The sequence below is a fragment of the Leucopleurus acutus genome, assembly GCF_964270905.1.
Source record: "Leucopleurus acutus genome assembly, chromosome: 9".
Taxonomy (NCBI): Eukaryota; Metazoa; Chordata; class Mammalia; order Artiodactyla; family Delphinidae; genus Leucopleurus; species Leucopleurus acutus.
In genome coordinates, this window is record NC_139144.1 from 80,833,648 (window position 1) to 80,859,254 (window position 25,607).

A 25,607-nucleotide genomic window follows, 5' to 3' on the forward strand; every position below is an offset into this window, starting at 1 on the left:
GACAGAAATGAGGGAGCCGGAGTTTGTTTTCTTCATCAGTCCTTCTCTGGGAGTCAATGGGTGAGCCTGTGAGGGGCGGGAGACTGGGGACAGTTGCTACAATTGTGGTGCAGCTGGTACTCTTCCCTCGAGGAAAACCACATTTCATCTCCAAGGATCCTTGAGGCTAAGATTTTCCCTAATCACGCCCAACTGTAAGGAAACACACCTACCCCAGACACAGTTCTTTTTTCCCTCCTTAAAATAGCAACCGAATTCACTGTCTTGAATCTCTTTCCTCCTCTAATTAGTTCAGTCCCTGGAAATCTCGTCATGGATGTTTTATAAGGTACATGCTAAGACAATACTTTATCTGGTCCCTTCTGCACCCTTTAACCAACCTGCTTCCTTTGCCCCCATAATTCAAGGCCCTTATAAACATTTTATGAGGTAAAAATAGAAGTTCAAGGAATCTCCTATCTTCTTTAAAAATATGATCTTATTTTATAAATGCCCCCAGAATCTGCATTTGCGCCTGCAGATTGAGGTGGGCTGGAGACTAAGTGATCAGGCTGCAACTTGCCGCTGCCTTGGTTTCCTACCCGCAAGCCCCAGCCCAGGCACCTCGCCTCCTAGGGGTTTAGTTTATTCAGCTGGAAAATGAAGACGTTTGTCTAAGATCCTCCCCGCTCCCCTAAAGATAAACACTTATTTTTAAATATCAAAGCATAAATATTTTAACAAAATAAAGATGGTAAACATCCAGCAGGAACATCTAAATTATTCATTAAAAAAAAAAGCCCAAAACAACTCAGCTATAAAGCTTTCAAGGCACAAATAAAGCACAGATTCTAACTAATACTTCTGTTAGAGACGTGTTAGTAATTTTTATTTTGGAAAAGCAGACAGAAGTATGTGACATTATTCGTAATAAATCACAACCATTTAAAATCTCTATATAATTAGTGGTATGCCACGTGTGGGGTAATAGCAAGCACTGTTATCCAGCAAATTATCTCCCTTAACAAGATTGGACATTTTGGAGCAATCTGTTCCTATTTTACCCCTGGCTAGTTGAGGTTTAAATTAATTAGAATTTGGACTATACCTCTAGTTGGGTCAATATGGTAAAAACTGTCAGGCCATGGCCAGTGATGTAAGAATCTTTCTTTGGGAGGTGGTGGTAAAGGGACAGAAGTTTTATGTTTTCCTATAAGCTTTCCAAAAGGACAATTTGGGGGCAGCTATAGGTTGACATTTAACATTTGAATTGAATTCACTAACTCACCATCTGAATATTTCAGGAATTTAATGAAACAAACATAATTATTAACAATATTCTTCATTATTATCAAGGGTGATATTAATAGCAAAAAAAAAATATGTCTTACCAACTACTGAGATATTACTAAGTGGTCTTGGCTTTGGATAGTAACTTGTGAGTTTGAGTTGAAAGTTACTGCATTCTATTTCAATTACCCAGACCACACTGTTCTCCCAGTACCAAAAGGAAATTACAGCACTGGGGAACTTTTCTATTTACCTCACTACATAGAGGAGCTGTTTTTCTCTGAAATAATTGATGTTTTTCTAAAATATGTTAATCACTGCAAAATCAAAGCCTAGATCTAGACTTCCCCCCCCAAATTGATAACATTCAAAAGAAATCATTAATCAATGCTTTTGTGTGATTGAGTAATGTATACCAAAATGACATAACACAATACTTTATGCATTTAATAGTAGCCAATATTATAAAAATGGTTTAAAACAGGAGAGGAATGTGATATTCTTTTGAATTAAATACTTGGCTAAAAATCACATTTCTGTTATACTCTTTTTAGTGTTCTTTTTGATATGACTCATAAAATTACACTTGAATGTAAGAGCTCTTCTTAAAAATAAATTTTAAAAGATGTTAATTCATTGGCATTATAGTAGAGGTTCCCCGATTTCTAAGAAATCTACAGCATATTTCTTTTCCTTATAAATAAATTCTAATATATTAAATAAGTTAAATGATTCAACATCTTTACTACTTCACTGAGAATATTAATAAATACTTTCATCTTTGAACAAACCCCCAAATAAATCTAAATATGGTCAATTCTTGAGTTTTCATGCAAGTGGAAAAGAGCAATGTTAGAAATAATCCTATGTTTATTTATTCTTATTTAGGGACTAAATGTATAATATTGTACATGTATTTATTTTTGGCAGCAAGTTTATTGATATATATTTGTCGTAAGAAAATACTAAACCTCACTTGTAATTTCTTAGCAGAAAATAAAATGATGATAAGAGACTGGGAAAGAAGAAGGTCATTTGAGGTCTGCTAGCTGGCAGGAGGGAACCAAACTGGAATGTAAAAGTTGTCTGAGGACAATTTGCAGAATAAACGATTCACAGACGGATAACTGTGGGTATAGCAACTCCTGAGAGAAGACATTGTTGTTGAATCTGAACTAGGAATTGTAGCTTAGTTCTTTGGCTTTTTAATAAGGACTTTTGGAAATGAAATTGGATAAGAGAATGAATAAGATGGCTAAAAAAATCAAGACTGAAATTGTAACTGATTAATATCTGTAATATTTATTTAGCATTCATTATACATGAGCTATTACCTTCTTTAATCCTCACCACCAATGCCACTGTAGGTACTATTATTTCTTTCTTTTATAGATGAAGAACCTAAAGTTTACCGAGGTTAAGCTATCGCCAAAGGTCAAGTAGTGAGCAACAGAGACAGATGTGAATCTGTCTGGCACCAAAGCCCATGTTATTAATTAGCATAATATGATGCCTCTCTCTCTTATGTAATTAGTATAACATGTTATTAATTAGTATAACAAAGGTTCTTACCCTGGTGTCCCAAATCCAGATGTCCACGGGCAGTCCAATATTACACACAATTTCATATCTATGTAGCTGTTTTTTCCCAGTAAAACAGTTGTAGTTTTATCATAGACTCAAAGGGATGAATAACCAAAGGAAGGTAAGAAATGATAGACTAGGGTGATGAACAAAATCAAGAGAGTCATTTTTAAAAAAACAAAGATAAATGTCAAAAAAAAAGATTTAAATTTAAACCTGGAAATACAGGTTAGTGATATCCTGGAAAGAGAGAAGCAAAGAGATTTGGAGTTTTAAAAGACAGCAAGTGTGAACTGTATCACCAGTGTGACTAAGCTCCTGGGAGAGAGGGCAGCCGTGGGCTGCAGGAAGACAGGGCAGAAGGCAGGCAGCTCTCCTTGGGGCCTGGGTTACCCAGGTAACGTTGTGGGCACTGTGTACCTCTTAGCACCACACTCCAGAGCAATATTGAAAACCGGAGGGAGACCTTCTTAGAGGAAGGTGATAAAAATGGTGATGGGCATGAAAACGCTATCACATGAGAAAGAGTTAAATGACTGGGAATAATAGCTGGGAGAAGAACTTATGCAACAAAAGAAGGCCATTCCATGGATCCGGCAGAACAAGTCAGAACCAGAGGTTAGAAAGAGGCAGAGTTCAACCTGGTTTATACTGAGAGTAGTGTGATACAATAGGGAATTAGTGACCCCAAGACCACTGCAAGTGTTGAAGCAAAAGGCTGTCAGTAGAAACCAAACCTGAGTTGAAGGGAAACTTCAAAAAGAATCATCAGAGGAAAGGCCCACAGGAATCTGTATGCTAAGAAATGCCTCCAAAAATCCTGACTGAAAACTATGTTTATACTGGCTGCTAGAAGACCATGTACCAGAATAATTATAAAAGTTATTACTGCATTGGAAAAAAATATCGCAACAGAGAACCTTTACGTTCTCTTCAATTTCTAAATACTGAGAGAGCAAGCAATACCGCAGGGCAATATTCCCATCATCTGTAGAACCGAATCTCTTCAGGCAAACAATATTAGCACAGTGTGTATTAGTAGAAGCCTTAACATGGCATGATGTCTAGAATAATAAGTTTCTAAGGTGTTTTTCAGAGATCTTAAATTCTCAGGTACTTTAGAAATGTTAACCTTTGAAGATTTTCTGATTCCCAGGTACACTGAGAAGGTACCTATGTTGTCAGTGCCTGAAGAAGCAGGAGGGTAGAATGAGAGCAACTTCAGAGGCCAGCGGAGCAATGCGAGCGTGTTGCTGGTCTCGCCCAGACCCGGGCCGGATATACCGGGGGAGACCGAGCAAATGTTAACGTTACCCGTGTTGATTCTTGTTGGGTGACTGCTAGAGCTCCGTAAATCCAGACTCACACACACAAAGTTCTCCCCTCCTCCCCATTTCTACCCTAAAGAAAATGCAAGTGCTTACCGTCATTTCTGAGGAAATTATTAAGCAGCTGGAAAAGAGGAAAACTGTCCCAGGAGTCTTGTGGTTGTGCTTCCAGTGCAGTATCCATATCCACTGTGAATAAAGCCCAAAATTTCTCTGCATGCTCTGCCAATAAATCAGGCCACCAGGCAAACGCCTATAAACAAATAAAGAAATAATGTAAACATACATTACCTGTTAGAAACATACACAAATACTGTAAAAATATGTCACTAAAAGTGAAACTGTAGGACACTATTGTAGAGTATGATACCAAATGTTTTAATATTTCTAGTCACAGAAAAAAGAATTGGAAATAAATATGCCAAATAGTAGTTATGTATAAATTATGAGATACAAGGAATTTTTGTTTTATGTATTTTTCAAATGTTCTAAATCAAAAATGTGTTTTAAAAAATAAAGCAATAAATGTCATTTTACATTTTAATTCTACATTAGATTTCATATTTTATTTATCAATGCCAAATTTGTTTACTATTTAAATACACGTATCTACAAAATTATTTCCCATTTAAAAAAGATTACATTTTATTTGTAGTATTTTTTTTATGAATCTAAGGTCTAAAGCTAAAACACACTTTCACAGAGAGGGATTTCCTGACCCTCCAGTGTAAATTATGTCCTCCTAGATAGTCTCTCTGATACCAAGTATTTCCATTTCACAAGACTTAGTACTGTGTCTATGACCACACATATAAATATTTTAATGTCTGCCTCTTAAATTAGACTGTAAACCCCACAGGGGCAAGGCTGTGTATGTCCTGTTTATTACTTTATACTCCACTGGGCATTTTTTAATGCCTTTTAGGTAGTAACAATAATCACTTTAAAAAAATCTCTGCTGTTTAGATGGGTGAAAAGAGTATTTACTTTTTAGGAGGTTCTCAAAAATAATGTGGCCTGCCCATGTAACCTGGCAGCAGGCCCACCAGCCAGCCTGCCTATGGATCCTACCAACCAGACCACCCGGAATATCTGACTGGGCTGACTGGTGAAGGCTTTCCCTGCTGAAGTCAGTCGTAAAGAAAGGAAGAAGAGACAGTTTCTTCAAATGCACAACACCAAGGTAAGATTACCAGATCATGAAGAATCTAGAAATAGGACACCAAACAAAAGAACAAAATAAAGCTCCCATAGACAATCCCAAAGAAATGGAGATCTATAAATTGCCTAAAAACGTTCAAAAATTCTTTTAAGGAAGTTCAGTGAGCTACAAGAGAACAAAGACAGACAACTAAATGAAATCAGGAAAATAATATATGAAAAAAATGAGAAGTTCAACAAAGAGAACCATAAAATGAACCAAATAAATATTCTGGAGCTGAAGAACACAATAACCAAAAAATTTAAAGGACAGCTTCAACAGTAGACTTGATCAAGTGGAAGAAAGAATCAATGAACTTGAAAACAAGTAATTTGAAATTATCTAGTCAGAGGAACAAAAAGAAAGAATGAAAAGGAGTGAAGAAAAGCCTATGAGATTTGTGGTACATCTTCAAGTGAACCAAGTTGATATGTATTATCAAATACATATTTCTGGAGTTCCAGAAAGATAAGGGAAAGAGAAAGGGCCAGGAAATTTATTTAAAGAAATAATGGCTGAAAACTTTCCAAATCTGAAAGAAATGGACATACACATTGATGAAGCCCAAAAGATCCCAAATGGGTTGACCAAAAGAGGTCTACTCTGAGACACATTATAACTAAAATGTCAAAAATTAAAGACAGAGAGAGGATTTTGAAAGCAGCAAGAGAAAAGTGACTCATCATATACAAGAATAAGGCTATTAGCAGATTTCTCAGTAGAAACCTTAGAGGCTTCGAGGGAGTGGTAAGATATATTCAAATAGCTAAAGAAAAAAGTGCCAACCAAGAATACTATACACAGCAAAACTGTCCTTTAAAAATGAAGGCAAGATAAAGACTTTCCCAGACAAACTAAAACTGAGGAAGTCTGTCACCACTAGACCTGCCTTACAAAAAGTGTGAAAGAAAATTCAAGTTGAAACAAAAGGATGCTAAATGCAACACAAATGTATACGAAAGTATAAATCTCACTGGTAAAGGTAAATATGTAGACAAACAATACTGTAATGGTGGTGCATAAATAACTTTTAACGCTAGTATAAAATCTAAAAGACAAAGGTAGTAATAATAACTATAACCACAAAAATTTGTTACTGGATATATAGTACAGAAGAGGTAAAATTTGACATGAATAACATAAAGTATGTGTAGGAAGTCCAAGTGCAGGATTTTGTATATGATTGGAGTTATAGGTTTAAAATAGATGGTTAAAAGCTCTGAAGTCCAGTTGAGAGGTCAGCTTTACCTATTAGTAATTAATTTAAATGTAAATGGATTAAAATCTTCAATCAAAAGACACAGAGTGGCTGAATGGGTAAAACAACAAGATAAAACTATATGCTTGCTATCTATGAGAAACTCATTTTAGATTTAAGGATACACATAGGCTGAAAGTGAAGGGGTAGAAAAAGATATTCCATGCAAATGATAACCAAAAGTGAGCAGGGGTGTCTATACTTATATCAAACAAACTACAGTATATGTTAAAAACTGCCAAAAGAAATAAAGAAGGTTATTACGTAATGGGAAAGGGTCAATTCACCAGGAAGCTAGGACAATTATAAAAATATAAGCATCCAAACATCAGAGCACCTAAACATGTAATCCAAACATTGACTCTGTAGGGAGAAATAGATGGCAACACAATTACAATACGAGACTTCAATACTGTACTTTGAATAATGGAGAGATCACCCAGACAGGAAGTTAGGAAACAGCAGACCTGAACACCACCAAATGGGCCTAACAGACACATACATACATTCCATACAACAGCAGTAGACTATACATTCTTCTCAAGTACTCATGAAACATTCTCTTGGAAAGATCACATGCTAGGTCACAAAAACAGTTTTACAAATTTAAGAAGATTGAAATCATCCCCAGTATCTTTTCCAACAACAGTAGAAAAAAGCTTGAAATGAATAACAAAAGGAAAAGAGAAAAAACATAGAGACTAAACAAGATACTCTTGAACAAACATCAGATCAAAGATGAAAGCAAAAAGAAAGTAGAAAACATCTTGAGACAAACAAAAAACATAACATACCAAAACTTATGGGATGCAGTGAAAGCAGTACTAAGAAGGCAGTTTATAGCAATGAACACCTACATTAAAAAATTTTAAAAACTCTCAGATAAACAATATAACTTTACACCTCAAAGAACCAGAAAAAGAAGAACTAAGCTCAAAGTTAGAAAAAGAAAGGAATAATAAAGGTTAGAGTATAAATAAGTGAAACAGAAAATAGAAAAACAATAGAAAAAAATCAAGGAAACTAAGAGCTGTTTTTTAGAAAAGATGACAAAACTTTAGTTAGATTAAAAAGAAAAAAAACAAAGAAGACTCAAATAAATAAAATCATTTAAATGGAAGGGAGACATTTCAACTGATGCCACAGGAAAGAAAAAAGAATCATAAGAGACTAGAATGAACAATTGTACATCAACAAATTAGACAACCTAGAAGAAAAGGATAAATTCCTAGAAATATATAATCTATCAAGACTGAATCAAGAAGCAACAGAAAACTTGAACAAACCAAAAACAAGTAAGGAATTTGAATCAGTAATCAACAACCTCCAAAGAAGAAAAGCCTAGGAACAGATAGCACTACAGGTTAATTCTATCAAACGTTTAAAGAAGAATTAAAACCAAGTCTTCTTAAACTCTTTCAAATAATAGAAGGGGGAACATTTCTTCTTTTTGCAGTACGCGGGCCTCTCACTGCTGTGGCCTCTCCCGTTGCGGAGCACAGGCTCCAGACATACAGGCTCAGCGGCCATGGCTCACAGGCCTAGCCGCTCTGCGGCATGTGGGATCTTCCCGGACCGGGGCATGAACCTGTGTCCCCTGCATCGGCAGGTGGACTCTCAACCACTGCGCCACCAGGGAAGCCCAAGGGGGAACATTTCTAAACTCATTTTATGAGGAGAATATCACCCTGATATCTAAGGCAGAAAAAGACACCATACGCAAAGAAAAATATAGGCCAATATCCTTGATAAACATGGATGTGAAAATTATCAACAAAATATTAGCACATCAATTTCAACAGCATATTAAAAGGACCAGACACTGTGACCAAGTGGGATTTACCCCTGGGATGTAAAGTTGGTTCAACACACACAAATCAGTCAATGTGATACACCAAATTAACAGAGAGAAGGATAAAAATCACATGATCGATCATCTCAGTAGATGCAGAAAAAACATTTGACAGAATTCAACATCCTTTTATGATAAAAATTCTTACAAATTAGGTATAGAAGGAACTTACCTCAACACAACAAAGGCCATATGTCAGAAGCTCACAGCTAACATCATATTCAGTGGTGAAAAACTGAAAACTTTCCCTTTAAAATCCAGAATATAGCAAAGATGCCCACTGTCATCACTTTTTTTTCAACACGGTAATGGAAATCCTTGCCAGAGCAATCAGGCAAGAAAAGGAAATAAATGGTATGCAAAGTGGAAGGGTAAAATTATCTTTGCAGATAATGTGATCTTGTATGTAGAAAAACCTAAAATACTCTATAAAAATTGTTGGAACTAATGGACAAATTCAGCAAAGATGCAAGATATAAAATCAACATACAAAAATCAGTTGCATTTCTACACACAAACAATCTGAAAAAGAAATTAAGAAACAATCTCATTTACAATAGTATTAGAAAGCGTAAAAATTCTTAGAAGCAAACTTAACCAAACAGGTGAAAGTCCTGTAAACTGTAAGTATAAAACACTGATGAAAGAAATTAAAGTAGTCACAAATAAATGGAAAGATATCTGGTGTCATGGATTGGAAGAATTCATATTGTTAAAATGTCCATACTACCCAAAACAATCTTACAGATTCAACACAAACCCTATCAAAATTCCATTGAACTTTTTTTTATAGGAATAGAAAAAATAATCCTAAAACTCATATGGAACCACAAAAGATCCCAGATAGCTAAAGTGTTCTTAAGAAGAACAAAGCTGAAGGCATCACACTTTCTGATATCAAAATATGTATATTACTAAGCTGTGGTAATTAAATCAATCTGGCACTGGCATCAAAACAGACACCTATATTAATGAAGCAGAATAGTGATCCCAGAAATAAACCCACACATATATGGTCAACTAATCTTCAACAAGGGTGACAAGAATATACAACGAGGAAGGGACAGTCCCTTCAATAAACGGTGCTGGGAAAAGTGGATATCCACAAGCAAAAGAATTAAACTGGACCCTTGTTTTACACCATATACAAAAATCAACTCAAAACGCATTAAATACTTAAACTTAAGACATGAAACTGTGAAATTCCTGGAAGAAAATACAGAGAGAAAGCTTCTTAACTTTGCCTTGGCAACGATTTCTTAGATATGACACCAAAAGCACAGACAACATAAGCAAAAACAGGCAAATCATCAAACTAAAAAGCTAATGCACAGTAAAGAAAACAATCAACAAAGGAATGGGAGAAAATATTTGTGAGCCATATACTGGATAAAGGGTTAGTATCCAAAATATATAATACACTCCTAAAACTCAAAGCAAAAAAAGAAATAACCTGATTAAAAGATGGACATGTGACCAAACAGACATTTCTCCAAAGAAGACTAACAAATGGCCAACAGGTATATGAAAAGGTCCTCAACATCACTAATCATCATTTGATTTTCAAATGCAAATCAAAACCACAATGAGATATCACCTCACACCTGTTAGAATGGCTATTATTAACAAAAACAAAACGAAAGGTAAGTTTTGTTGAGGATGTAGAGGAGAGAACCCTTGTACACTGTTGGTAGCAATGTAAATTGGTGCAGTCACTATGGAAAACACTTGAAGGTTCCTCAAAAAATTAAAAATAGAACTATCATATGACCCATCAATCCCACTTCTGGGTATATATCTAAAGGAATTGAAATAAGGATCTCAAAGAGATACATATTCTACCATGGTCAATGCAGTATTAGTCACAACAGCTAAGACACAGAAGCAACCTAAATGTCCACAAATGAATGAATAGAAAATAAAGTATGATATTTATATCCAATGGGATATTTTTCAGCCTGATAAAAGAAGGGGATCATGCCATTTGCGGCAACATGGTTGAACCTGGAGGATATTAAGTATAATAAGCCAGACACAGAAGGACAAATACTGTATGATCCCACTTATATGAGGAATCTAAAATAGTTAATTTCATAGGAGCAGAGAGTAGAATGGCTGGGGAAAGAGGGAAAAAGGGAGGTATTAGTGAAAGGGTACAAAGATTCAGTTATAGAAGATGAACACATCCTAGAGGTCTACATACAGCGCAGTGCCTTTGGTTAACAACACTGTATTATATGCTTAACATTTTGCTTAGAGGGTATATCTTATGTTAAGTGTTCTTATCACACTCACAAAAAATAATGTGGACTTCTCTGGCTATTGTATCTCAGTTTTGTTTTAATTTGCATTTGTCTAATTTTGAATGAGTTTAACATTTTACAAATGTTTTAGGGCTCTCTTTATACTGTTTTTAGTGAAATGTCTCTCAGGTCTTTTCCCCTTTATTTTCATTTAACTTTTGATAAGTGTTACAATTTTGTAACCAAATAACTACAAAGCACACACATTTCTGTGATACAGATGTTCTTGTTATTCTTCCAATTAAAAGTAACTTTTAATAAATGTTTAATCATACTATATACTCAGAGAAGTCCATATTTACTTTCAAGAACTTTCTAAGAACATGTGAGACTTGTGGTCGCAAAACTCCATTCAATTCCCTCCAGTATAAATTAGATTATAACAAAAAGAGTCAAACCACAAACCAAAAAAAGGTGGATTATAAAATATTGACATATTGAGTATTTTCTTAAAAACTTCTGTCACAATAATAATGTTCAATATGTTTATAAAAAACATTACCGTGTAACTAATTAGCAGATGGAAACTGAAGAAAACACTGGCTAAAAAAAAGAGTGGTGTAGTACAAATCACAGACTACAGAGGTAGGAACATTTTTAATGGTTGGCTCAAAGCATGTAACTTTGACTTTGCTGTATAAACATGTGAATGTGAAAACCTGCTGGAAGTGGTATGTTCTATGTAAACCAAGCTATTGCTCTTTGAAAATATTATATTTGAATAAGTTTTGTTTAAATTTCTACTAGAATGGTTATATGACAATAATATAAAAGGAAAAAAATAAAATAGCATACACAATTTCATTGCATATACCTTGCTCCTGTCTTTTAGAGCTGTGTTGGTGACATAGATAAGAAGAATCTGAGATTCCTCCCTCTGAGTAGAGCAGGATAGAAATGCTACTGAAAATGCGGCACTGCAAAGAGAGACATTTTCAAAGTCTCACTTCCAGTTCGCAACCAATACCTTTGCGAAAGGTTAAAATTAAGACAATAACAGCCACGTTAGGTCAAGATTGTATCAAGACTCTGAGAAAAATTTCCAAAGCTCTTTTTAAAGTTTACTTGGAAGACAGAGTCGTAGTGGGGAATGGAACATGATGGAAGATAATTTTCTTTAAAATAACAGCTTCAGGTCGGCAAGACTTTGCTATCAACTGGAAATTTTCATTATGTTTTGCCGAAGTATATATTTATGTTTCAAATTGTATCTCTGATGATGTTATTCCTAATGAACGTAAGCCAATCTGTGACGAATGCTTATTGTTCTAATGATGACCAGAGAAAGCTTTAAGGAACCACTGTCCTTGAAAACGAAAAGCAAGGGTTGCAGGCTGTTACCTTGAGAACACAGGGTCAGTTCTCCCACCTGTCCCCTCCTGCTTTTTGCCATCCCTCTGGGTGGCAGTCCTCGCACCCCGGGTTGGTGCTAAGAGCAGAGGCTATATAATTTCCGTCCTAGAGCGCCACTTCCTGGGAGTGGCTGAGGCTCCACAGCATGAGGGGCTCCACCAGGGAGGAGAAAACCCTTCTCAGCAACACACCCATCTGCAGGGCACCAATCAAAAGTCACGATTATCTAGGTTAGAGTTATCTTGGCTCTAAAGCTAAGCCACTAATTAGTGTAAATGAGACAGCACAGGCAGAAGGCAATGTTTAACTTGATTAAGAAGGAAATACAAAACAAAACTTGATTGTAATCCTTTAGCCATACGATTTCTATCAAAGTTCTAACAGTAAATAAATCTTGTACAGTGAGAACAATATTTGTGGCAGGCTGACAATACTCTGAAAGCCGTGTCTGTTTACTCAGAGTAGTTGAAAATAGTGGCAGGTAAGACTATCCCTGAAACTGGAAGCAGAGTACTGAGCTTTTGAACTTGGTGAGATTTAAGTGATGATGGGCAAATCAGTTCCCTCAGTGGATTTCCATTTCCTCATCTGCAAATTGCTAATAACGATACTTGTACCAGCCTCCTCCAGGGCTGTTTGGAAAAGTCAAGGAATATGAAAATCTCTTGCTGTACAGAAGTAAAAAAATGAATCATTATCAGTAACATAAAAATGAGACAAAATTCACACAAATCTTATATTGTGACTTTAGATATTTTTAAAATAATGATATCCAACATGAATGGAATAGTTTCTATGTGCCAAGTACAGTAAGTCCCCTACATACAAATGAGTTCTGTTGCAAGAGTGCGTTCGTTAAGTCCAATGTGTTTGCTAAGTCCAACAAAGTTAGCCTAGGTGCCCAACTGACACAATCAGCTATATAGTACTGTACTGTAATAGGTTTATAATACTTTTCACACAAATAATACATAAAAAACAAACAAACAAAAATAAACATTTTTAATCTTACAGTACAGTATCTTGAAAAGTACAGTAGTACAGTACAACAGCTGGCATACAGGGGCTGGCATCGAGTGAACAGGCAAGAAGAGTTAGTGACTGGAGGAGGGAGAGGAGGTGGGAGATGGTAGAGGCGAAGGACTGTCAGCAATAGGAGACGGAGGGCAAGCTGCAATTTCACTCACGCCTGACGCTGATGGCACAGGTTCTGGTTCCTTGCTGGATCCAAGTCTATCTACCCTCTTGAAAAAACGATCCAGTGATGTCTGGGTAGTAGCTCTTTTTTTCTCATCATAGATGACACGGTAGCACTGGATTGCATTCTGAACAGCTGCTGCAACCTTCGTGTACCATTCTACATTCAGGTCCTGTGCCTCAAAAACTAACAGTGCCTCCCAACTAAAGAAGATCCCCTTGCCATTTCCTGCATCGTGAATCTCTTAGTTCTTCAGTTACTTCTTCTTCCTCTTGTCTCTCTTCATCCTTTCTCTGGGCCTCCAATTCCATCAGGTCTTTATTAGTAAGCTCCTTGGTCTGCACAGGAAGGAGTTCGGTGAAGTTGTCCTCTTGTAGATCTAGCTTGAAATAAAGATACTGTACTACTGTACTCTATACAGTTGTGTACAGTAAAGTACACAAAAGCACAACCACCTGTAGAGGATGCACGCACGTGACAATGTACACCAGACAGGTGAACTAACTTACGTGATTGGATGTGAGAAAGTATGTTCGCATCTTTGAAAGTTAGCAACTTGAAGGTTCATATGTAGGGGGTTTACTGTAATATTCGAAAGGCTTTTTATACATTATCTTACTTATTCCTTTCAGGTAGATGGTATAATTATCCTTATCTTATAGGTTAGCAAACTCAGAGATTAAAGAACTTGCCTAAAGTTGGTAGGTAACAGAGCAATAATTTGAATCCAGGTCAGCTGGAGTGTAGAGACCAAGCTCTTACACATACAGCCTCTTCTTAATTAACTATACATGGCACAGGGCCTGTCTGTCTGTCGGTCTAGTGTTGCAGATCAGACCAATGTTAATGTCCTCTGATTTTTTTCTTGCCGGAGCACCTTTTAACGGTCTGATTTCTTTATATCTCTTCAAATTTCTTTGAGGTCTTAGGCTTTTGATTACTTTTACCCTCAAAATATAGTAAACATTTCATAATTTAAAATACCACAAAAAATATGGCTGCATAAATGAGCAAAAATAGCGTGTCTGATTTTGTAATGTATTACGTGCTTTTTTCCCCCCCAAGAAAAGATCAGCTTGCAATCCTGTATTTTGCAGATGATCCTAAAAGCCCCGGTGTCTAGGATACCCAGTGTCTAGGGTATCACCACAACCCCCAACATACACACAGAGCAACATAATGCTAAGGGGTCATATTCTAGAAATATTTAAGTGCTTTTGAGGAGCCAGCAGAATGGACTAAACTAGACTGGTGACACCTAAACTACTGCCAAACGAATCATAAGTTTTCTGCACTCTTGATTCACGAAAATCTTTCCCTAATTGTGTTCATAGACGAATATAAATACTGAAATAACCAAGTGAGATGAAGAACTGAAAATGCTTAAAAACATGTTGGGGTAAAGTGCTACTCTTAATATTATACATTTATAAGTCAGTGAGTGACTAACAAACATTTTTGATAGGATATTTTTGCCGATGCAGTTTCGTTTGAGAGTCACTGCTGCAAATTGAATTCTGCCTCTGTAGCTTAGTTGTATGAAAGCCACTTACTGGTCATCTTCTTCCAAAAAGAGGAACATTTGTTGGACCACAGGCTAATCTAACCCTAAACCCGTCCTAAAAAAGAAAATATCGATTTATCTCACTGGCTATCCAGATATAAATACTAGGCAAATAAGATGAACTCAACTGTTGAGATGAGTGCAATTTAGTTAGTAGTAGGTAGTAAACAGATCTTGTCTATAATCAAGTTTTGTATAACTACACTTTAAGATGGTCATTAGATATGCATGGTAGTAGAGAGGAATAAGGATATGAGGAAGTAAAAACAATGGAAAAAAAATCAAACATCCATTCTCTTTATGTTAGAATCCATCCAGACGCATAATCTGGTCCAGACACCGATGTTCATGCGAATGACCACATGCACAAATATGTGTGTCCGTACTGAACTCCTCTCCCTGCCCTGACTCTGCTGCTGGAGCAGCCTGGGACCCAGCCAGCTGGAGGGCAGGATGCATCAACCATTTACAGTGAACCGAGAGCTAAGTTGCAAATACCGAATTACCGCCAGACATACCCCTGGCCTACAGTGTCACTGATATGGTGGACAATATCGTATTTAAAATATTTCAGGGACCCTCAATTAAGATTCTGCTGCAACAATAAATCACAAAGTAACAACCTGAGCTGTGCTCATATCGATCATGTTGCCTCTCTCTCTGCCCCTTCACTGAGGGATATTTCCAGCCCTCCATCCCCATAGCAGAGTCCCAAGATATGCCAGGAGAAGAGCCTGACAGAACAGAAGGGACATCCCCAGGCTTGCACCATCATCCTCCTCTCTGCGTTTATATCCCTGCTACGATGCTAAGTGCCAAACCTGCCAGCAAAACTAGGACAAGGCACCCATACCTGCCATTCTACTGAAACCAAGAAATAACAATGTGGTTCCCTGGAAAGTGTGGAGTCTGGAGTTGGCCTGCGTCTTCACCCCGTCACTGACCAGCTGTGCACCTGGCAAGTTTTCTTAGCAGGAAAGTGCTGCGTGTGTGTGGAGGGGGTGGGCTGGTGAGAGCCTAAGGCCTTCTGGTCGGCATCTGGGACTTGCCGCCTTTGTCAGAGTGAGTGGCCTTGGATGGACAGTTGTCAGATCAGTTTGTCTAAATTTCTGGTCAGACACAGTCTCATCATGGGAATGTGGAAGACGTCCTTCGAGATTTTCTGGAAAGGAGTGTGAACTGTCTTTCTCAAAAGAAAACACAGAAAATCGGAAGAAAAGCCTGAGGGGAGAGGTGGAGAGGCCTTCAGAGAGAAGGGAGGACTGTGTTATGAGTAAGTTACTGTCAAAGATCTGAAGGACGTGAAACCTGCTTAACTGAGAAATTGCTGAAGGACAGAAACAACCTCTTGGCCTTGTGAAATGAACCGCCTCTGTGGAGGAAAGGAGAGGGAAATGAGAGGAGCTGACACACGGCCACTTGAAGGTCTCTGAGGCAGACGCGTTAACCTTCACCAAGGGAGCCGGGCCGGGTCCTCTTTTGTGCAGTAGAGTCTAGCCTGGACATTCAGCAAAATCAAGATCAGTGTACAATGCAGTCCATCAATTCACTGTGGAAATGACTTTGGAATCAGATCAATTCACCCCCCAATATTGTTCAAAGGAAAAGCTGGATCTCCTGGTTAAAAAAAGAAAAAGGCCAAAAAAAAAAACGGCTAAAAGATAAAACCAAAACCAAAATGGCAAAACCCTCTCAGCTGGCCTGTACTTAGATGGCCAGCAATAATTATGCATGCAATTACTAATAAGACACATTCACAGAACCAGTACAACAAAGAGTTGCCCATTTAAAGAAATACAGTCTTTAATTCCAAGGAGAGGGACTAAGGTGGCTTTAAAAGTGTAACCAGAGTGTGTTCTGTCTTATCTTCACATAAAAGAGTTATTCCATGCTAGAAAAATGGTGAAAACAATTTTGCTCACCTCTCTTCCCTGAAGAATCCCAAGAATTTGGAAGCATTGTGGAATGAAGACATGTCATAGTGTTACAAAGCATTTTAAAAAGAGGTCCTCATAACACTTCTATATTTTGGCATATAGTTGAGTTACATTTATGAGTTTTGATTACCTCTGTTCAAAAGAGTCAACTGTATTTTTGTGGATTAGAAACTAAGTAATATTTACATTTTAATTGTGTTTGGATACACTGTACTTTAACAAGCATGTAGTGGTTGCAGGGAGTATATAATGCTAATTACATTTAAAAGACAGGGGAGTTATTATTTCCCTTATTAGTGCAGGAAAATTAAATGTAATTTTTGTGAAATGTACAGGAATATTAGATGTACCTGTTTAGATGAAATTGGATACCCAATCAGAATTTTTTTTTAATTCAAAAAGGTCTAATACTCTGATGATAATGCCTTTTAACAAAAGACAACACGTACATACATTTTATCATATAATCATTTTCATTGTAACATAGCGGTAGTATTAGCCTAGAAAAGCTCCTCCTGGGAATTCACTTCAAATTATTGAAGCAGCTGTTTCTTCAGTTTAAAATAAAATATCCATAACAAGTTCACACATGACAGATGCAAGGTAAAAGCTAGATTCCATAGTGTGAGCTAGAAGCAGATGTTTTGAATGATCATATTTATAACCAGATACAATAAATCTTAGTTATCTATAGCCAGGTTTCATGAATATTCTTTTCTGAGAATTTGCTTAAAACGTACTTCCTGTAGTTTCTTGTATTTTTGAGAACAAGGCTTCATTAAATATAAATATTCTATAAATTCTTCTGTACCTGGTCTTTTTCATACTTACTCATTTCATGTGCTTCCTCAAGAATAAAAGCACTGTTAGGGCACTGAAATTTATTACATTTATTTAATCCTACACATTTCCCCTACCTAATTCAGTCTCTTGTTTTTTAAAAATAAACTCATGGCTATTAGAAAGAATGACACTTTTAAGTCTCAGAATAAGCAGTTTGCCTGATGAAATACCATTCTATATTTTTAGTGAATGTCAGTATATAATTAGTACTAGAACTTTTAAAAATCTCTTAAAAACGAAAGTTTAGTGAAAACTTAAAGAAAAGTTTGACGGTAAAAGTGAAAGACTGGAGTTATCAATCATACAGCTCCGAACGTCTTCTATTCAATTTTGGTGTCCTACAGTTTATCACTACTTTCCCTTTTGCACATTGATTAACTTACATTTCGAAACTAAAGCAATCGGGGCACAGGGGAAAAGCAAGTGATCTGGCATCACAAGATGGGGGTTCGTGTTCCAGCTCTGCTTCTTACTAGTCGTACACCTTAGGCAGATCCCATAAGTTCTCCCACGTTCCTCACAGGAAGACAGTTGTCAGGAACAGATACTAAATTATATACATATACAATTCCTTTGTAACATATAGGAGCTATATTTCCAGGAAATGCACACACGTTCTCAGTTTTCTGTAGATAAATGGCCAGATGTGTATCAAAAGCCACTTCTTAAAAAAAAAAAAAAAAAAAAAGCCACTTCTTCAGTGCTGTTCCCACTACGGTGAAGCATTATGCGACGCTTTATGTGACAGTTAAAACAAGCCATCACCTCTGCATGATGCTCTTCATTCTGCTGTAGGACTTCTATGCAGAGCTCTGCTAGATGAAGAACCTCTTCCAGCTTCCTAGCAGGAGTCGCCTGGTTCATGGTCTCTGCATTAAAAACAGATCATAATAATGTTACCTTGAAAATAAAAAGCCAAGCAGATTCTAAGATGTTAATGATGAGACCAGGGTGTTGAAATAGAATGAGAAAGCATAGTTTTGAGAAATGAGAGACAAGAAATACAAATGAATACAGTCTTTAAAAAAAAATCAGTACACAAGATTGCACAAAATATTTCACCCACAAAGCAATCATGGGAAACTGCAAGTGCTTTGCCATTTAACATATTACAACTAACAGGTGCATCAGCACATTAGATGCTCAACTTCTGCAACAAACAAGTTATAATTCTCCTCAAGGTCAGAAATACAAAGAAAGGCAGATACCACAGTCTTTTCCTTCTCTCTGTATTGTATTAGCAATACAATACCATTCTCACGAGATGAGTCATTCCTGGCATTAGTGAAACGCAGGCTTTTCTGTTGCTATTTAGATTTCCAGCCTGAAATGTCTAAGGTTCATGTTGATCTTAAATGGAAGAAGTACAAAGTCACCTAAAACAGCTCTGACAGGCTGCAATTAACTGATTTCCTCTCCTCCAACCGGGGAGGGCTGAAGAGCCATTCTTTAAAGTTGAAGGTTCTCTCAGCATTACAGCAAACTGGTATAAAAAGGCCAGGCCACAATGAGATTAAGTGCAGCTGAAATTCAGCAACAGAGAAGGCAAAGCAGTTGATTTCAGAGATAAAACGAACTGGCAAAAATTAGAGCTGCCCTGTGTAATGAAACTGTTTCACAACTGTGAGGAATAGAGTTTCCAATAAGGATACTAAAGATAAACGTTTCTGGACTCTCTCTTTGCCCCTGTATGGAGATTATAAGGAAGAGACATAAAATGTTTAGATAAAGAGCTTTTTCTGTGGAACCTAAGGAGTTTTCTTGTTTTTTGTTTTTTTTGGCAGGGGCAGGGCAAGAGATCTACTCCCTCTACATCTCCCTATAACTTCAGCCTTAACTTTGGAAGACTTCCATTTGCTCTTAATTTGTTCCCAAGGGACATACGATTCAGTGAAACAGCCTATGATTGGTGCTTGTTCATTAAACACTTCTTATAAACTCACTATGGGTCACAGTGTGATGCACGTGGGGTTTCCCATCCTCCAACCCTGATACACATCCTCCCAAACTCCCCTGCAGGATTAAAGCCACTGCTCATCTGTCACAGGGATCAAAGAGTAGGATGATTCTTCAGGAAAACAGTCGGCCAAACACAACAGAGTTGAGTGTGCCTACAATAATCTTAGCTGTGGGAAGTAGGAGGAAGTAGATGACATGTCCCTGCTCTTAAACCACTCAGACTCCAAAAATCACTGCTGCTGGGACCCTTAGACATCCACTATCCAACCTCCCGTCTGTTTCATCATCACTTCAACATCCTCAAACGAGGGTGAAGTCAAGGAGGCTTGTGACTTTGCACGACAGTCTGCTCCACTTGGGGGCAGCTCTCGCTATTGCAGTGAGGAAACTTCAAAGTTTGGAAACAGTGTAAAGCAAACAGAGGGGAGGCAGGCGATGTTAGGAGAGACTGCTGAGAGCAGGTGTATTTAGGGGGGGGGCCGGGATATCAGTGGGAAGATAAGTAGAACCTGAAGCAGGTCCTACAGGAGAAGCAAATGACCTGGGTAAGAGGAGCAAGGGTTTCTAGAAATGCTTGCATGTCAGAGATGTGGTGCGTTTCAGAGGAAGGTGATGATGAAGGTGGCTACAAGTGTCACCATTTATTGAGAGCCAATTACGTGTCAGACCCGGCACCAGGCACTTCCCATGTGTCATCACACTAATTTTCCTAACAGCTTTAAGCCGTTTGGTTATTTATTCATGTAAGTCGTAAATGAGGAAACAAGCTTGGAGAGATGAAATGCCACAGCTAACACGTGGTAAAGGTGAGACCGGACTTGGTGTGGGCTCTTAGCATCTCTACCCTGCATTTGCCTGGCTGGAGTAAAAAAGTTCTGGGAAATGATGGGTGAGGAGCCTGAGGTTGGATCGTGGCTTCCCTGGTGGTGCAGTGGTTGAGAGTCCACCTGCCGATGCAGGGGACACGGGTTCGTGCCCCGGTCCGGGAGGATCCCACATGCCGCGGAGCGGCTGGGCCCGTGAGCCATGGCCGCTGAGCCTGCGCGTCCGGAGCAGGGTTCTCTCAGCTTTTCTCTGAGGCTTTAAGTAAGAAAATAAATAGACTCAGTAACTATATCCTATCTGGTAACCTGGAGCAAATGTTTCTTTGCCGGGCTTCAGAATAAATTAATTTTGGGAGAACGTATTTGTGGTTGTGTAGTACAAGGAAGGACTGGTGGGGACCAGGTCTAGCGTGTGGAGAACTATGGGAAGACGGTAATGGGAACAGAAAAGAAGAGAAAGGTAGAAGGGACACTTTGAAGAAAGGACTTGCAAGCCTTTGTGAGTGACTAGAAATTGCGGGTCAGGGAGGACAATGACCTTGAGGTTTGGAGACTGCATGGCTCAGAGAATGGAGATGCGTGGCTGATGAAACCACCAAACGGGTCTTCGGTGGGCCACCCCACCTAATTACCATGTACATAAAATTTAAAGCAAGCAAATTATTCTAAACTAAAAGGAAAGTGGTGCATTGTAAAATCTGCATGCACAGGGAGTTAGGATATCTGGATCCTTTGCCTGGAAAACTACTCATCATTCAAGACACAGCTTTAATGCTACCTTAAATGTAGGACCTTCTCAAAGTTCTGGGGCTGGGTGAGTCGCTCCTCCCTCTGGGTTCCCCTATTACCAGCTCATGAGCTGTTACTAGACGAGGCCCAGATCAGTCAGAAACTGGGTCTCATGATCTTGTGCTCTCACTACCTTGAATAGGCTTTGGACCATGACAGGTACTTAATGAATGTTTACTGAGAATGCAGTAGTATAATTTTTGGGAAAGGGCATGTTAAAAGTAGAATCAATGCCCAAATTATTTCATTTCACTTTGTGTGGGATTGCAAATAGCTCTTCTGTCACTCACAAACCAAGGTGAGTGACAGCAAGTCCACCAATGAAATGCAGCTGTAGTCCAAGGACACTGCTCAAATAATTGATGAAGCTGTGTCCTTAAATTATTAGAGATTTTTGGGGAAGAGTTTTCAAAATAATTTTTAATTCTCAAGAGCGTGTCACTTATATTCTTTAATGTTTCCATCTTTAGATTTTTTTGTTTCTGCTTTTTTTGCCTGCATTGGGTCTTTGTTGCTGCGCATTGGCTTTCTCTAGTTGTGGCGAGTGGGAGCTACTCTTCATTGCAGTGGCTTCTCTTGTTGTGGAGCACGGGCTCTAGGCACAGGGGCTTCAGTAGTTGTGGCTCATGGGCTTAGTAGTTGCGGCTCGTGGGCTCTAGAGTGCAGGCTCAGCAGTTTTGGAGCACGAACTTTGTTGCTCTGTGGTATGTGGGATCTTCCCAGACCAGGGATCGAACCCGTGTCCCCTGCACTGGCAGGCGGATTGTTAACCACTGCGCCACCAGGGAAGTCCCTCCATCTTTAGAATGAGGGTGTTGAATTAAGTTGAGGATTCTTAACCCTAGGGGTTAGGAATAGGTTTTAGGGAGTCCTTGAACCCCTTAAAATTATATGCTAATTTTTGTGTATAGAGGCATTTTTGGGGCAGTGAAGGATCACAACTTTCAGATTCTCAAAGTAGTCTATGAGCCAAACGAATGGTAAGAATCACTGAACCATATATGCTCTAAGATTCCTTCTAGCTAAGAGAGGCTACGCTTCCTATAAATTTTGGGCTTTACCTGTATTGGATTATATCATTTCAACTTCATGAGGAAAGGGAAAGGCAACAAAATGTAATTGTTTTGATCACAGAAGAGAAACTTATTTTTCCTACATACTTTAGTACAATATTTACTCTATCCCTAAAACCATTCTGAAAGTTAGGGAATCAGGAGCCCCATTTCCAGATTAGGGAAAAGTGTCTTGGAGAGGTTAAAACAGTGATAATCCAGTGACTTGAATTCTTTTCCATTTTCAAATTCTCTGAATAGGATTAACATACACACACATACACTCAACTGAATATATATGTTCAATATAAATTCCTGAAATAGCTGAAAGCTTGAGTTTATAAAGTCACCATATCCTTAGCCACAAGTAGGCAATTATGGGAAAGAATCAAGGAAGCAACCTGAAAACGTATTTCTGTTTATGTGTGAATATATCAAAACCAGCTTTTACATTTAACACTCTCTTAAGGAAAAACTCAGAGTACCCCTGTGTTCTACTGAAACTTAAAAACAGTCTGAAACACTTTATTCTTTCTAGATTAAATTTACTGAGCATCAAAACTTTGTACTTGAACATAATGACCACTCTAATACTTTAAACAAACAGCATTTTTATCAAGTACACTATGTATGCCATCTCTGGCTGCCACTCATTTGAGTACAGCCAAGAAGTGTAATGCATTTTTTAGCCAGAACTCTACTAGACAACAAGGTTATCAACAGCTCCATTAAAATTCTGAGCACTGTGAATATTTGAGAATTCCCCCTTAAAATGTCCACTTTCCCTCTTTTTGCAACATTTCTACAGCATTACAGATGCCTCTATATTCTTCAAGCTTCACGCCAAGTTGCTGGTAGTTGGTAACGCATTTCAAATAGTGGCATTTAAAACAAATACACCCCAAAGTAGCAAGGTTTCTTGATGAATTTCAATGTATTGCTCTTGGCTACGATACTTCTTCATTCTGGAACACTTTTACTTTTCTATGGCAACATTGCTAGGCTCCTCCAAGCAACCCCTTGTAATTATGCACCTGTGTACGTTTAAGAAGAGATCTCACTGGAAAAAAAAGTCGGAGGTGGGGAGATGTAAGAAGACAGCCTGACCATTGTGTGTTAGCAGGCTTTAACTCTGCTCCCCTGTTTCAAAGAGGGTGCATACTCTCAGCATCCTCTCCTTGGCTGCCTCCTTTCCTGCCACTGCCTGTAACATTGGATACACAATGATGCTCATTGTGAAGGTTGTAAAGGGATACGGGGAGAAGGCCAGTAAAATCATTTCAGTCCATTTTTCTCCATATAAGATACAAAGAAATTTGAAATATTATTTGACCTTAACGTTCAACAGACTGATTGTATCTGTACTTGCAGCTAAACAAGGACTAGAATTCAAGATGGTGTTGGATTGAAGGGCTATGGTGATAATCCCACTGCAATACTGCCTCGTCTACTCTCCTCTGCATCTACATCATGATAACAGCTAGAGTGCACCAACATATAATTCCTACATATGCGCTAAGATTTCTTTTTTTTTAACATCTTTATTGAAGTACAATTTATTGGAGAAACTAATAATATAGTTTCTGCTTTATAACAAAGTGAATCAGCTATACATATACATACATCCCCAGATCTCCTCCCTTGCGCTAAGATTTCTTGCTGGTTCTTCAACATCCCCAGATTTTGTGGCCCTGAATTTGATTCAACAAACATATATTGCATGTAAGATATTGTACTAATAACCGAGGGGATAAAATGATGAACAAAACAGTATTTCTGCCTTCAAACAATTTATGTATCTCTTTCCCTAACCAGTTTATGAAGTAGAGGATAGAGCTGCATCCCATGCATTTTTGGTCAATATGAGGAAGTCCTATAATAAAGCTCTGATAAAGAGTGAATTAAATGCATTCAATATGTAAGAAAAGAGTTACTAGCTTGCAAGAAATAGGATCAAAGATATATCAAAAAGAGGGCTTTAAATTGCTCATGCGTAATATATGGAGTTCTTCAGAATCAAATTATCCTTTTAATGGGTGGGTGTTTGAGTTCAGAAACATTAGATCAGAGAAAGCAGCAGTCTGACACTGAGGTCTCCCATCTTTTTCCTCCTCCCATCTGAAGAAAAAGAACTCCCTCCCTCTAAAGGACAAAAGTCAGATGAATGCGGAGAAAGCCCTGACATTCAGGAGGTAACTGAGGCAAGAAACTTGTATGCCTGAAGAAAAGACTGGGGAGAACTGCAGGTCCTGGGGAAAAAAAGAAAAAAAGCAGCCACATAGCACAGGGAGATCAGCTCGGTGCTTTGTGACCGCCTGGAGGGGTGGGATAGGGAGGGTGGGAGGGAGGGAGATGCAAGAGGGAAGAGATATGGGGACATATGTATAACTGATTCACTTTGTTATAAAGCAGAAACTAACACACCATTGTAAAGCAATTATACTCCAATAAAGATGTAAAAAAAAAAAATCCTAAAAAATAAATAAAAAATAAAAGAAAAAGAAAGAAAAAAGAAGAAGAGGAATGAGGGGGAGAAAATGGGCAAATGACTACTTTCTAGAGAAAGGAGTTAAAGGAAGGCCTACAGTTTGGAAGGAGTAAGGATGTCAGCAACATGGAAGCATCTACATGGGACACTGTGGAGACCCAAGTAGTGAGGCTCTGCCTTGTGAGGTTTAACTAAACAAGGAAGTTGGGCCAAGGGTACAACACCTGAGTTCTACCTGAAACCCTAAAGTTCATTCAGTAGCAAGGACTGTCAGCACCCTCTCTGTGGACTGCTGGTCAGAAAAACTTATCTACCCACAGACCCCAATGAGAAATGGTGGAACGGACCCCTCTATTTCCTTGTGCTCCTTCTCCACCCAAGTAGACGGTGACTGCTCCCACCAGCCACCTCACCCTCTTACAAAAACATAGGGCAAAACCACATTACACACGTTGCGCACTGCTATGGGCACATACATGATTTGTACCAGTTAGAGAGATCAGAAACGGTTCCATCTGAGCTACCAACTCCATCTTAAATGCCTTTATCCATTCATACACCCCTTTAGGCCAGCCCAGCCGGCTCAGGAATTTCTACTGGCTCCCTAGTTTGTCGTAATTTAAACCTACCTTAATTCCTGTCTGGGATCAGTGTTCTTCCTCTTTGCATGATCCAGACTGAGGACTCAGTTGGAAAGTGTAAATTTTATTGAGATTTTCTGACCCACCCTTTAGCTCCAGGCATAGCAACCTGTGGTGAGTGATACAGTACCAGAGTCTAGTACAGCTAGGCCCTTGGGAGTCCT

At 38.2% G+C, this 25,607-nt stretch overlaps 1 protein-coding gene across 4 annotated transcripts in view; it reads right to left on the minus strand.

Annotated features, from left to right (window-relative positions):
- The window catches only part of CADPS2 (calcium dependent secretion activator 2), a 484,769-nt gene that overhangs the window by 78,254 nt on the left and 380,908 nt on the right, over window positions 1-25,607 (minus strand). For all 4 annotated transcript variants that reach the window (XM_082846689.1, XM_082846688.1, XM_082846687.1 and 1 more), the window contains 2 exons: window positions 18,456-18,559; window positions 4,278-4,434 (listed from right to left, as the gene is read on the minus strand). In XM_082846689.1, the coding sequence (XP_082702815.1) occupies window positions 4,278-4,434; window positions 18,456-18,559 (261 nt within the window). The remainder of the gene's footprint in view (window positions 1-4,277; window positions 4,435-18,455; window positions 18,560-25,607) is intronic.